The sequence below is a fragment of the Melitaea cinxia genome, chromosome 6, assembly GCF_905220565.1.
Source record: "Melitaea cinxia chromosome 6, ilMelCinx1.1, whole genome shotgun sequence".
In the NCBI taxonomy this organism is placed as follows: Eukaryota; Metazoa; Arthropoda; class Insecta; order Lepidoptera; family Nymphalidae; genus Melitaea; species Melitaea cinxia.
Genome location: NC_059399.1, coordinates 2,881,828 through 2,896,850, shown reverse-complemented (window position 1 = coordinate 2,896,850; position 15,023 = coordinate 2,881,828). Strand labels below are relative to the sequence as shown.

General features: G+C 32.2%; 1 protein-coding gene across 3 annotated transcripts in view; it reads right to left on the bottom strand.

The window, feature by feature from the left end:
• Nucleotides 1-50: 50 nt before the first annotated feature.
• The window catches only part of LOC123654180 (four and a half LIM domains protein 2), a 42,517-nt gene continuing 27,544 nt past the window's right edge, over nucleotides 51-15,023 (bottom strand). For all 3 annotated transcript variants that reach the window (XM_045590102.1, XM_045590101.1, XM_045590103.1), the window contains 3 exons: nucleotides 3,449-3,618; nucleotides 2,389-2,575; nucleotides 51-1,675 (listed from right to left, as the gene is read on the bottom strand). In XM_045590102.1, coding sequence (XP_045446058.1) covers nucleotides 1,518-1,675; nucleotides 2,389-2,575; nucleotides 3,449-3,618 — 515 coding nt within the window. In that variant the 3' untranslated portion in view covers nucleotides 51-1,517. The remainder of the gene's footprint in view (nucleotides 1,676-2,388; nucleotides 2,576-3,448; nucleotides 3,619-15,023) is intronic.

Here is a 15,023-nt window from a genome sequence, read left to right as displayed (position 1 = left end):
AGTATCTTAAAAAGAACGAATTGGGTAAAAATAAATAACAAACAATAAAGTTATTTCGATCATTTAATTCAATTTCATTGTTTATACAATCTATGGATAGATATAAGAATTATTATTAGATCAGATCACACAACTAAGCAATTTCAAAGTGTATATTAATCATAAATTAATAATATTTTAAATATTTGAATAATTTAACCCTTAACGATTACCCTTACAAAGTGTTCCCCTGACATGTCGTGGTCATTCCGCAACAGCGATCTCAAAACACAGATGTTACGCTCTTAAAGTACAAGTCTACATCTAAAACAATATTATCATTTAAAAATAGATATAACATTCGTTTACATTATTGTAACGAGCGGTTCCCCTTAGAGAACAAAAATATTTTATTTTTTATTTATTTTATTAGTAACTAGACGACTCGAGGTCACTTAATAATGTTAGGAAGCTATCGTCCGATGGAAAGTATGGCAACATTGACGTGTTAAATCTCATGTTGGATTTGAGATTCTACGGACCATCGGCGATCACTTACGTAAGTGTGTACTCGTAAATAAATACTTAAATAATATAAACATACATTAATTTGTCGATAATTTTATTAAATATACTTAAACTATGTTACGCAGTTTAAACAATGACAAGCACTTAACAGTTATAATCATAAAACAACTTGAAAGCGTCTGGCGACACCAGGCGTTTTAAGTTCGCTTTGTTTTCGCATATATAATAATGATTACAACAAAATATTCTCGATATTGACTTAGATATGTTATTAAGGCATCGTGTGAATTGCACTAGGTAAATTGACAAATACTCGTATAAGTCATACCTACGGGACTAATACAACAGCCAAAGCGAAATTATATGGCAATTAGCATAATTAAATAATACACTGTCACCTATAAATATATAAATACAGGTCGAGACGGCCTTTATTAGTAACAATAATTAAAACAAAATATATAAACACCTTAAGTAATAATCGAGTAAAAAAAGCGAAATTAGATATTTTATTTGTGCATTCACATACATATAGTTATATATATATATATTTTTTTGTGATTTTTCTCGTTTTTGTATAAAAATATCGTCAACAACTTGAAGTAACGAGTGACTAAAGGTTGACCTTACGAAAGTTTGTTTTGTCGGCAAGGTCGAAAAGTTGGTCGCTGGGCATGTCCTGCCTTCTGAACGTGCTCCAGTCTCTCGCGCTTTTGACTATCGGTAGGACGGTCTTATCGCTGCACAACACCAAAAACTTTAGTCCGAAGTTAGTCACGACAAAAGCGAAGCTGTCATGGCAACGTCCGTTAGGGTTTTAAAGATCTCGCGATTAGGTGGCACATTGGCGATATCCGTTTTTGGGAAGACCTGGTGATTATGGTCGAATAGTCGCATGTTGAGAGGATGGAAATATGTGACAACTAGGTGGCAATATCCGTCTAGGAAGATCTGGTTATGTCCGAATAGTCGCGTATGAGATTATGGGAGCGTTAGAGAAAGCGATGTATTTACATGAGCTTTTGCTTCGCGCACTCGGGACAGATGATGTCGGGGCCGTCGGTGATGAAGCCCTTGCCGACCAGCGACGTCTTGCACTGCGAGCAGATGAAGCAGTCGTTGTGCCAGTGACGGTCCTCGAACGAGATGAAGCGAGTGCCGCCGATGCCTACGAATTAGTTTATTTATGAGTCGTTTGAAGGTCTAGGTCAAATAAATTAGGTCAATATATTAGAGATTACGTAAAGGTACTAATACTAATGATATGATGACGAAAGATATAAATATGCGATAACCAAGTCAAATTCAATGTTATTGAATTTTTATACTTTCGTGCAAATTGCAGTCAAAGACATTACCTGTTTATAACCATTATAAGGAAAATTGGCAATGACACAAACTATACTGACCATATAGAGTAAATTAAATATTAGCTAAGAAATTTAGAACTTAGTCAAGTGAATTTAAGTTATCCAAAATAACTCTGCTTGCATGTAGTATTGTTTTTCTATGGTAAGGTAGCCAGAGCTCCTAGGTAGGATCGGGGATAGGGTCGGCAGCGTGCTGGAAATCCTGGTATTTACTGGCGTCCATAACTTACGATATTCGCTTACCATCAGGCCGTATCTTGTTTGTACCTTTGTGGTAAATATTTTTTAACTTAAAGATCTTTAAGTTATTTTAATCTATCCTTAGTTATTTAAACTGTGATTGTTGTTTTTACTGTTGTTTTCATTAGTCGTATTGAATTCAGTGTTGCTATAATAAGAGAAGCAATGACTCATGAAACAAATGTACGTATATTATTGGATAATTTTTATCGTATGGTCTGTTGGCAACCATTATTGAAATAAAACGAAACAAGTACGCTTTAAGTCTCACCAGTGATGGGCTTGGAGCATGAAGTACAGCGCTTCGCGAACAGTTCCCCGAAGCACTCCGCGCAGTACGGCTTCTCGTCGCGGGACGTGAAGCGCTGGCCCGCGAGCGACGTGTTGCAGTTCGTGCACGTGAAGCACTCGCGGTGCCACGGCTCGTTCTTGTATGTCACACCGCCTTGCGTTATGATCTGGAAGTTTGATTTGATACTAAGTTTTGGCTTTAATGTTAAACCCAAAATATTATCCTAAATGGATTTGAATTTTTGCGACCAGGGAGAGGATTGCGGAAAACCGGGATGTTTAGCGCGTACTTGGGGAGGCTTATGTCCAGCAGTGGATTACGGTAGGCTGAAGTGAAGTGAAGTGAAAATTTCATTACGCTTCAGCCTGTAATATCCCCCTACTGGGCATAGGCCTCTTTCCCCATGTAGGAGAAGGATCAGAGCTTAATCCACCACGCTGCTCCAATGCGGATTGGCGGATATTTTCTCTACTATGAGTAACAATCGCTATCAGGTGTACATGATAACAACCGGGACCGACGGCTTTACGTGCTGTCCGAGGCACGGTGGGGAGACCCACAAGGAATGCACAAGCACCCAGATCACGGCAAACACCTGTATGGCCAATACAAATGTTTGTCGGGTGCGGGGATTGAACCCGCAACCGCCAGCGCAACAGGTACAATCCATGGCTGTGACCGTTGCACCAACGCGGCGTCAAAGATTTCATAAGAATATTAAATTAATTAGCTATATATTTTTAACTATTTCATAAAAATCAAGATTGACTGAATGGACATGACAAGACAATTAGGACACTTAAAAAAATCTAATTTCAGCAGTACAAAATAATAACTTTAGTATTCACTTAGGAGAGTTTCAAATGAATAAGTTTTTTCGATTTACCAAATCCCAAAGAATACTCAAATTGCCGTATATATTTTCCATATTTTGTTTCTTTCTTCTATTACTTATTACAGGTACTTAAAGTTTTGACATACATATACATTACATAAATTCGATTTTAGAAGAATGATAATAAAATTAAATTAGTCCTACCTTGTTACACTTGACGCAGCGAGTGGCGAATTTGTCTTCATAGCAGCCAGCGCAGTAGATCTCCTGCTCACGAGGGATGAAGCTCTTGGTGCCAATCGCGTTCTTGCACACTACGCAGCAGAAACACTTCTCGTGCCACTGCTTCGTCTTGTACTCCATCTTCTTGGTTCCTATGGAAAACAAACAAGTTTAAGCTTTAAAACCTTTTAATAGTTATTACTTAGCATTAACGATTTACATTATTCAAATAGATTATACTGATGAATCACCTTTATTTATGATCATTTCCAAATGTAAAGTCGTAAAAAAACTAAATGAATTCGCAGGTTGAAATTTTCATCCCATACATTTGATCCTTATAGTAGTATTTGTAATTTATATTTATTAACAGAAAAAAAAAATTAGTTTTACAGTACTTTAATGACCATAAAAATAACTTTAACAGTACTTTAATTACCATAAAAATACAATTATTTAAGCGGATGATTAACGACAAGACGAAAATTTATTGGAAAAATAAATTAGGAGAAACGCAAGGTGAATACAATGCAGACTTGACCGCCCTGTGTCAAGGATTTGGAAGGTTCCATGTACGGTTTAACATTTGTCACAAGAAAAACTGGCATCTTAAAAAGTACCAGAGTATCGTTTAAGACTGATGATGACGTGATGCCTAACAAAAGTGGGTGTGACATAAACCCGGTCCTTCGGTAATGTAGGTGTTGTTTTGATTTATTGAGCTATTAAAAATTCTATTAATCAATTCTAAAAGCAAAATTCATTCGATTAAATTTTTGTTAATTTAAAAATTCATCGATGGTGATTGGAGGAGATTCGTTCAGTATTTGGCATAATCGTTTTTCGATTTTATCGTATATTGCATTGGTAGCGTGAGGCTAGGTCGATTCTGAATTTTATGTGTCATTGTCCTTGAAAAGCGACGGTACCAGGGTTGCACGCGGCGTTAGAGCCAGGATATTGGGATGATGCACGCAAATCCATGCATCGTTCAAGGTTCATCGAACCGTATATTTGATTTCAATCCAAATCAGTTTTCGTAATATTTACCTACAACCGAATTTTAAAAAGAAGTCAATGTGCATTAAAGTGTAAATCAGTGTAGAACTTTATTAAATCTATTGAAATTGCGAATGTTAATAATTTTTGCAAAAACAAATTTTCAATAACTTATAATTGAATAAATTATGATGAAGGTTTGATATGATCTAATTATAATATTAAAATTTATATTGATATTAGGGTATCAAGGTAAGAAAAATTTATTAATTAAAAATCAATAAATGTAAGGTTAATTGCTAATTTATTATTTATAATTATTATATTATTTGGTGCGACAAATAATCGATTAATAATTGACAAAATGCGCCGCTATTAAAATTTTAATTTTGGTACGTGAGATGTTGTTCATTTTGTATTTTTTTTCCATGAATTTAACAAGAAACTTGTAAGAAGGTTCAACGACTCAAAGTTTCAATCAACATTACAACTTATAAAACAACTTTAATGGTTAAAGTTAGATGGATTCGTGGAGCTCGTTGCGTGACGACACCGACTCTGACTCGGTATCTGTTTTGATCACGAAATGAGAATAAAACGTAGTCTGATCTGATGGTCTCGATATTGGACTTGATACAAATTAGTTCCGCCGTTTTAATATGGGAAAATATTTTATCATTTGCAGTAGTTATTAGTTACGTCATACTACAATACAACAGTGTGTTTTTTTTTTAAATTAAGTTTGAGGGTATTATCAGTTTGACGATGCCACTTAGGTCGCACAATTTTATACAGTATTCTTGTCTTTTTGATACTAAGCTACTACTTTTTAATAAGCTTTACTGCATTAATAAATCTAAAATTAATGGAAAGATTTTAAATTGTTATGAAAAAATGTATTATACATCGTATCTTTTGTAGAGCTATTAATCCAATTATTTATTTATAAAAATGCTAGCTATACCGATTTTCATGTATAATTATTTAATATTTGCGTGAACTGTTTACTTAACAAAAAAATAAACATTTCATTTACATTTTTATTTATATCACCATGTTCTTGATCCATTTTAGTTAGTTTCGAGATACGAATGATATCTAGTTTGCAAATTCCTACTATTACCAAAGCACCTACGCATAAGTCACTTAATGCTGTTTTATCGAGTCTACCTTGGCTTATCACCTTCATTATGTATGAAAACGAGCGTATATTTCAATATTAATAATTACTTAATTTTTTTAAAAGGCATAGCTAGGCCTTTTAAAATTTTGTTGAAATGAGAGATATTTTTGATATTAGTCATCGGTTCTATTAATTTACGAGAATTTGTAGAGATTTTGTTTTGTTTTAAAAAAGGTGACTGCCATTCTATTAGCGTTGGAAAAAGTGGTTTATGTATTGACTAGCCTGGTGGCGTAGTTTGGAGTGACCCTGCTTTCTGCTTCGGGGGTTGTGGGTTCGATCTGACTGGGACCCAGAGTCTGGGTGTAACTTATATATTTATTTATATATGTATTATTTATATGTGTTTATCGAAAAAAAATGTAGCTATACCAGTCGGCTGTTATCTATAACACAAGTATTAAGTTGCTTACTTAAGGAAAGACGACTGTGTATGTATGTTGTAGATATTATATTATTATTACTATTATATTATATTATATTAAATTGCAGTTATGTTCGAAAGGTTTTAAATAATAGCTATAAACAGAAGTAAGAAATGGGTTTATGTTAAAAAAATGTAATTGATCTTTAGAACGTTGTTATTCGTTCACACTTCAGATTAATACCTATGTATGTAAACTGCTTTCCATAAAAGGCACATGCAGATTTCGTAACCTCGTTTTACGAGAAATTCTTAGTAAGTATGCAAGATATTTTAATACTATTTTAAAGCAGTGTGTTCCTGTTGGCGAGTAAGGTGACCAGAGTTCCTGGGGAATTGGGGATAGAGTCGGCAACGAGCTTGCGATGCTTCTGGCGTTGCAGGCGTATATAAGCTATGGTTATCGCTTACCATCAGGTGACCTGTACGCTTGTTTGCCGACGTAGTTATATAAAAACAAGACATTTTTTTGAACTTCAAACAGCTTCAGTCAGAAAACTAACTATGTAGTAACGTCCATAAAAAGTAATACAGTAGATAACTAAAATAGCTCAGACTTTTTAAAAGCGAACTCAGAATATTACTAAATCGCTTAACAAACGAAATAATACCTTCGGTGCAAGTTATTTAACATTGTAAGAGTGTGACCGTCTGCTCGGTCGTTGGTTGGTCCATTGTCGTCTACGGGAACTTAATACCTTTGTGGTATATTCCTATACTAAAGCCTCACTTGACGACTTTCACTATTGTGAAAACTTTGGAACTAGCGTACTTTTACCGACTTTGTGATGTATTTCTACAGTATAATGAAAGGGGTTTGCTTAAATGTCATTGATACGAAAGTAGGTTGGCATGTTACTGTTCGATTAAAAAGTTAGATGTTGAATAGGTAATAATTAGCAATAATTTAATATTAATAGTTAGTAATATTTAAATATGAATAATTAACAAAATTAAATAAAATCCTGGTTGTAAAATAAAAAAAATTAAAAATTTGACTATTACAATAACATGTTTTGAGATTTCTGTAATACGTGTAAAATGTATAACTTATGTTTTCTTGTAAAATGTCATAACAGAAATAAAATCATAATTTAAATTAAAACATCATTTAGTAATTAGTAAGTAATTATGAATACTAATAATTATATCAATCGTTCGCTACTGTCTATAATTACGAATGTCTGGGTGTGTATCTAAATGATGAACTTATATTTGAAGGTCGTTAACGGTTTGTGGGACGGGTGATGTCAGACGTAACGTGTGGGAAGCTTTGTACAAACCTCCAATTTTGGACTCTACGCACACATACGCACGATCACTTTACACGTAAATATTGATACAGCATCTGTGGTATACGGAATACTAACTTTTATCTATGACTTAAAATGAAGTTTAAACCAAAAAGGATGTATATATAGATCCCTCAATATTCTTTTATAAGTCAATTTTTTTTTAATAATTACACCTATCATATAACAAACAATAGTAATTTTTATGGATTCAACTAAGCTGTACACATTAACTGGCTCGCTTTTTATTCCCAAGCTGTACACTTTTAATGTTCGATTAGAACAAATAATGAAATAAATAGCTCATATCTACAATAAAAAACTATCCTTGAAAATTTAATATTAATTTCAAACATAATTAAAGCTAACTCATACGTAGGAGCATTAGCTTACTTTCTGCTGTCACATCATGTAGTCAGATACTGAATAAATTATGTATTAATAGAATTACTTATACAGACTAATGGCATGTTAAGTTATTTTACGAGATATGCAATAGAGGTATATTAATATGTCTTATCGGCAGTGAAAGCTTTTAACTTAATATGGACAAGTTCTAGACTTGTATATTTTATTGGCTTGTTCCTAGCAATCTATAACGGAAACCTATTACGACTTTACTAGTATCTGAACATTATTAATACTATTAATAGAATTTTAGTGTTTGTTATTTTCTAATACATATTTATTATATGATTTTAAAATCACTTTTAACTTATGGCTCATAAGCTGCTTTTTTATATACTTACATTACATAATTTTAAATATATACATTATATTTATTATATATAAATCTATATGAGCCAGAATACTAAATATGTGTAGACTTTAGTTAGTCTAAATTTTCTATTTTATATTATATAATAAAATTGTTATTTGAATTGAAATTATTAGTTTTATATTTTCATAACTATCAATTATGGCTCACAAAAACGCACATTTATGAGCTACAATACTTTACTTGATTTTACTAATTCCAGTTTTTTATATAAAAATGTAATCACTATTATTAAAATTATATAGATTAAGATTAAAGCGACGAACAAGGCAGTACACATCACGATCAGATTGCCAAATACGAAAACGTGACGGATATTATACGATTAAATACAAAGCATTAGTGTTGTATTCGACGCTTATGTATTTAAGAGTTATAAATTGTAGCGTAAATATAACTCATGACTAATGCGAGTTAAAGACTTTGTTTTTGACATGTTAGTGTAGCATCAATCACGGTGAATTACGGTTTTCGTTATCTACGGAATAATATTAAATTTTAAATTTAATTTAAGGTTATTTGGAAAACTTATTTAGCAATAAAACCGCCTTTTATATAATAGTAATTTGTGTTAATTCCTTAGTGTGTTTATTAGTTTTTTTCTCTATATAATAGTCTCCGCTATCATAGTGCAGTGATATTTATCGTAATTTAAATGCATTCGTTGTTCTACGTTAACGGTAAATTATCAAATGCCTGTTTTATGGTCTTGTAAATTTTATTGAGGTTGTAATCTCGATCGCACTGATCAATCTCCTTCATGCCTTTTCTATTCCAAATAACATCGGTAAACTAATTCATGATATTTTGATACCAGTGAAAGCCTTCATTCTGATTAATCAATTTATAAAACTTACATACCAATGTACTAACGTTGATCATGTAATAAAAATACTAGGGTTAACTTATAGTTTTGTGAAATGGAATGTTGTTTTCTGATTTTTTTTTTTTCCTTGATCCATACTTGATTATATTTTACATCAGGCTATCCTTGTCTGGACCAGACCTGATCCTGATAGAGCTTGCTGGATCTGGCATGCCTCATTCTATCCTGATCCGGTCCAGATACATGATCTGGTTGAGCCTGACCTTGTTTCTAGTCGGGTATTGTATATAATATGTAATCGATATGAAAATTTCTTTAAAGTTTAGGAACCCGGTGAATAACCAAACTTAAACTTTATAACATATAGGCTTTATGGGATATGTTTCAACTAAACCGATTATTGGACTTTAAAACGAGCGAAGTTGCTTGAGTCGTCTAATACCTTCTTAACAATTCGTGTGATTAAAATGTATGTGTTGTAACTAGAATTATTTTGTATGTACACGATGTTTAAGAAAAATGTAATAGTAAGGCAACAAGAATAAATAATAGTAGTCGGTTCTTTTGTTTATATACTTGTTTTATTCATTACATAGACGGATGTTAATTTTAGAGTAAATTATATGTCTCGCCATATAATAATTTATCGTTTTCAACGTATTTATTATATTTTCAATTATTTTATTGTAAGAGGCGACTAAGGGATAATACAGTTCCACTACCACCTTGGAACTTAATAAGCCGATCGATGGCGGGATAACCATCCAACTGCTGGCTTTAAAATACACAGGCCGACGACGGGCAGCAGCGTTTTCGGTGCGAAAAAGCCAGCCCTGCGGTCACCAACCCGCCTGCCCAGCGTGGTGACTATGGGTAAAACTCATGAGTTAACGCCATTTTTGGCGTGAACTTGTGGAGGCCTATATGTTCAGCAGTGGACTGTGATAGACTGAAATGATGATGATGATGAATGTATTTATTTATTTATTTACACTTTCGCACACCAATACAAAGTTACAAGAAAAGATGACATTAGGAAAATTAAAGTTGCATCAGTTACAACAGGCGACCTTATTGCTAATACAGCGATCTCTTCCAAGCAACCTTTGGGCAGAAGACTAACGTAGGTAGTGTGGGAAGGGGTCCAAAAGTTTTATTTAACAGGAATATAATATATAATGATTTAAATAATATTGTTTGTTATAGAAAAGTGACAATGATTAACGTTTTTATAAATCATGTTCCTTTTAATAACAAATAATATCCAGTTATGGAAGAAAATACGCATTTGTGTAGTAGGTATGTGTTTTTTTTTACTTTGGAGTATTATTATTCTGGATGGTTTTAATGTTTTTCTTTGTATAAAAAGATTGTTTATTTATTTGTTGTAACATTTAAATACAGATTACAAATAAAAGTTTTAAATTTAGATTTCATAAAGCTTTACATATGTTTATAATTGTGTTTGTTCGTAAACGAAAAAAAACCGACTTCAATTACATCGACAAGTAATACAACGTAGGCAGACGAAAAAATAGTCAAGTAAATACGCATTATTAGATGTAGCTCGAAAAGTACTTGTTAGATCTCAATAAATTTAAATAAGACCAAATGACACGCACCACCTTTCGATTAAAAAAAATTGTAGAAATCGGTCCACACGGTCAAAAGTTCTGAAGTAACATACATTAAAAAAAATAAAGTCGAATTGAGAAACTCCTCCTTTTTTGGAACTCGGTAAAAAAATAGTTTATTTTATCGATTACAGTTTCTAAACGTCCAAAGTCGGCCATCTCGATTGTTGTTTGGCAGTAAAACGGCCACGTGTGCCGACCACGAGCTAAGTCTGATTAAATGGATTTGATACGCATTGTTCTTTTAATGTACGCTGAGACGAATTTACGATTGAAATTATAGTTAGAGAGAATTTTTTATATTTTAATGGCATCGATAAACGCATATTTTTAATTGATTTAAAACAAATTCTGAAATGAATTAACACTGTGAGATAAGATTATCTTCAATATTAAATTATTATTTAGTAAATTTAAATAACGAAATGAATTCGTTAAATACTTTATATAGTTGAGAAACGTTGTTTAAAGAGTTTCTTATTACGTGCGAGTCATTTATTTCTCACATGTTTTATGTTCTTTCATGTTTTGGCACACAATGTTTTCTATTAAAACTTTTGTTGAAAATACTGATACAGTACGTTCAACATTACTTTTTTTTTGTAATTCGTAATATTGTATATATTTTACTATATATTGTAACTGTAGATTAAAATTGAGATGAACATATTTCTATATATGTTACGAGAGATGTTATGAGCCCATGAAGTATTTATGAACCAAAATAATTTCAAAACATTTTTGTTTTGACATTGTATTTAATTTAATTTTAGAGGTTTCGTTGTTAGTGAGAATATAAATTAGTATCAGCGGTGAAAAGATAAACTAATCGTTAGTACCGATAACGTGAACATTATGAGCCCTTTGAGTGCATAAGGAATTACTAGAAAGTTACAGTAAACAAGTTGCTTAGACCTACAAAGTAAAGCCTGTATTTTGACATAATTAATTTAAATTAGTGAGAGTATAGCACAGCCTCCTTGGAGCGCAGTAGGATTCGTATTAAAACGTTGTTTTAGTGTCATAACATTTCATATTAAAAGTATTAAAAGATCAGACACTATTACATTTTTACCAAAGTATTTTTTTTTTTAAAGTTTTTGAGTAATGAAAGTACTTAGGTAACTTACATAATCTAAAGAACAACTTTGTTTAATTAGAATGCAGAAAAAAAGACGGTTTAAGTAACTAACGAAAAAGCTCTTGTCCCTAAATTACAAGTAATTTATCCGTAAAATGGCTGCATACTTAATCAGACACTAAGTAATGGCAGCTACCAAGCTACTTGAAAGTCTTCCGTGTACTCTTTATAAGGGAATCTTTATAAAAACAAATGACACTAATTTAACGCTGACAAGTAATATTATGAGGAGCGTTTTAAAATGAACATTATATACTATTATATACGGTAGGAAGCATCTAGATAACCAAGGTCCTGTTGCTGTGATATTATAGGACTTGTTTTACACTGTTTATATGACCTTAACAGCCCTTTATAGATGAATATTAGTATCATATTAGTTGACACGTGAGAACACTCGTCCTATTACACTTAGAATTCTGTTTTGAAGTAAAACTTCTTTAAGCACACTTGACTTGGGGAGTAAGCTGGTGAATGCGTGATGAGAGCGTTACGAAAAGTGTGATCGGGCGCGGCGAACGGAAGATGAGATGGAGATAAAAGTAAGAGAGAGAGTTACGTTTCGTAAGTTTTACTTCAGTCGTGTAGCCTCTAAAGCACATTGGTTTAATTTAAGGATCATCATTATCATTACAGCCTATACAGTCCACTGCTGGACATAGGCCTCCACAAGTTTACGCCAAAAATAACGTGAACTCATGTGTTTTGCCCATAGTCACCACGCTGGGCAGGCGGGTTGGTGACCGAATTTCATTTAATTTAAGGATATCTATTACTAATTATAATCATTTTAATATACTAGGTATGTACTCTGTGAAGATTTGATAATAAAACTGCTAAAAAGCTACTGCAAAATGCTCATAAAAATAAATAAATAAAAATATTCGTTTTTAATAGGACAAAAATAAAACATTTACAAGCACAAAAGCTATGGGTTACTTTTAAGCTAAAATGTACTATTGTATTAGGTGCCGCCCTAAACTTGTAATTTGTATAGAAATTGTAACAATATACAACTAGAAAATATGTTGTACGGGTTACTGCACATTCAGCAATGTGATTGTCTTGCAAACTAATCATTTAATTTAGTTTATTTATTACGAAACTGTTGATGAGACTGATTTCCCTGATGCAGATTTCTTATGAAATTGCTATTTGGATGGCGTCTGTACTACTGCTTATATATACTCAAAATATTCTTAATAAAGTAAGTGTTAGATCGACATTCGTTGGGTTTGGTTTCCCTTATGACCTTCCCTTACATGTCATCTCTCACTCAGTCATAGACTGTACCATACATATGTATATCAATCACCTCGAAGTAATGCTAACGCGGTTCCGGGGTGTTGGTTCTCAGAAATCCTCATTCCTCTCTAAAAAAAATGTGTATCAATAAATAATTATGTATTTGCTCACATTTTGGATTATATATGTATAGAGCAGGAAAACTGCAATATCGATAAACAAGGCCATGGGGTGAGACTAATCAAATATGATAAAACTGTGAAGGTTGAGGTGAACCGCGCGCCATATGTTCGCAAGACCATATACGAAACGCATACGTCTTTCTGTCCATTCAACTGTCGGCCTTAGCACGATCGAATTGGAGTTTAAGGAAATTATTACTGCACTAGCAACAGGCGTTGTCTTGATGTTAATCAATTATCTACTTCTAAATTTAATAATAATAAGCACTATAGAAAACACTATAATTTTTTTTGAGTTTTTCGGTCCGAATTTTGACCAAATATGCGCGGTATGAACATTACCTACTTTCGAGCATAACGCATTAAACGTGTTATAAACGACATTACATCTATAATGTGTTTCGTTCAGACATGTACATGTAACATATACTTGTGTATTTAATGTATTATGACAAAAATATATTTCAATGTAAAAATAAACGACAAAATGATATATATATATATATATATAAATGGCAAAATGGCCGGTCTCAAGTGATGTGCTTACCACAGAACAACATTTATTTTTTATTTATATAGATGATGTAATAACATTCATTAACTTGACACATTCATCTTGAGAATTCCTATATATCGCCTTCGTTATCTTATAAGGCAGAAAATTCGTTTTCAGTTTAATGAGCTATAAAATTCAGGTGACATTACCATTATTGTATAAATTTTTTAAGTCTCAAAATATATTGTCGACCTAAAATTTTCTGGGTCAATATCAATCGTAAATTCTTTGAAAAAAGGCGCGTTATTGTTATTATATGATACCTATCTAGACCTCCTCTACATCAATAGTAATAATGATACAAATAAAAGGCAAAACTACATTAAAAGCTAAGCAAGCTAGACACTTCTTAATCTTCAATGGTTCTTACATCAAATAATTGAGAGATTTTCAATATAGATATTCAATAAACATCTCTAGAGTTCAACATTAGCAGACATTTTTAAACCGATTTTAGACAATGAAGAGGTTCTCAATGGAACTGTATTTTTTACGTGTGTTAAGTCATAACTCTTAACTGATGTATTGATTTTAGATTTTTAATTTCATTTAAATGTTATCAAAACTTGACGAGTAGTTTTTAAGTTACGTCTAGTAAGGCGTATTTAATGGACTATTTTTTGACGTAAGTAGCATTGTATTATTTCTCCATGTAAATTAAAGCCTTTTTTTTCGTTTGCGACCAAAAACAATTATAATAAATCGATTACCGATTATTCGAAATCTTTTAAAATAAAACGTAGTTCAGTAGATTACATCGTTGATTTAAATTTATGTTAATTAAATACTTCTTTAAATCCGTAATTTTGTTCCGAACCTTGTATGGTAAGATGATCTATTACATTGATTTTAATCAAATACAAAAGTTACATAGAAGAATTCGTCCCAAACAAATTATAATGAAATAACTTTTTTACATTTTATCGTGGAGGACTGTCCTCCCGTAACCATGGTTGCTGTAAAGTATCGGAAACGTCAGGCATCTAAAAAACTTAATAATGAAATCCGAAAAAGTTGTTTCATTATATGAGTGAAATTCGTGTAAACATTGGAAAACAATAAACGAATTAAATTTATTTTTAGCATACACGGTCGTCTGTTCTTAAGGTAGGCCAATTAAGTGCTTAAACAATCGACTGGTATAAATAATTACATATAACTAATATATAAATAAATACGTAGGTATACTTGTACCCACATTCGAGGTGAGAATCGAACTTAAAAACTGGAGCAGAAGCCAAGAATTAGTAAAAAAAAAATATTGTGAAAATCTTAAGAATAAAGTATTCTCGTTAAC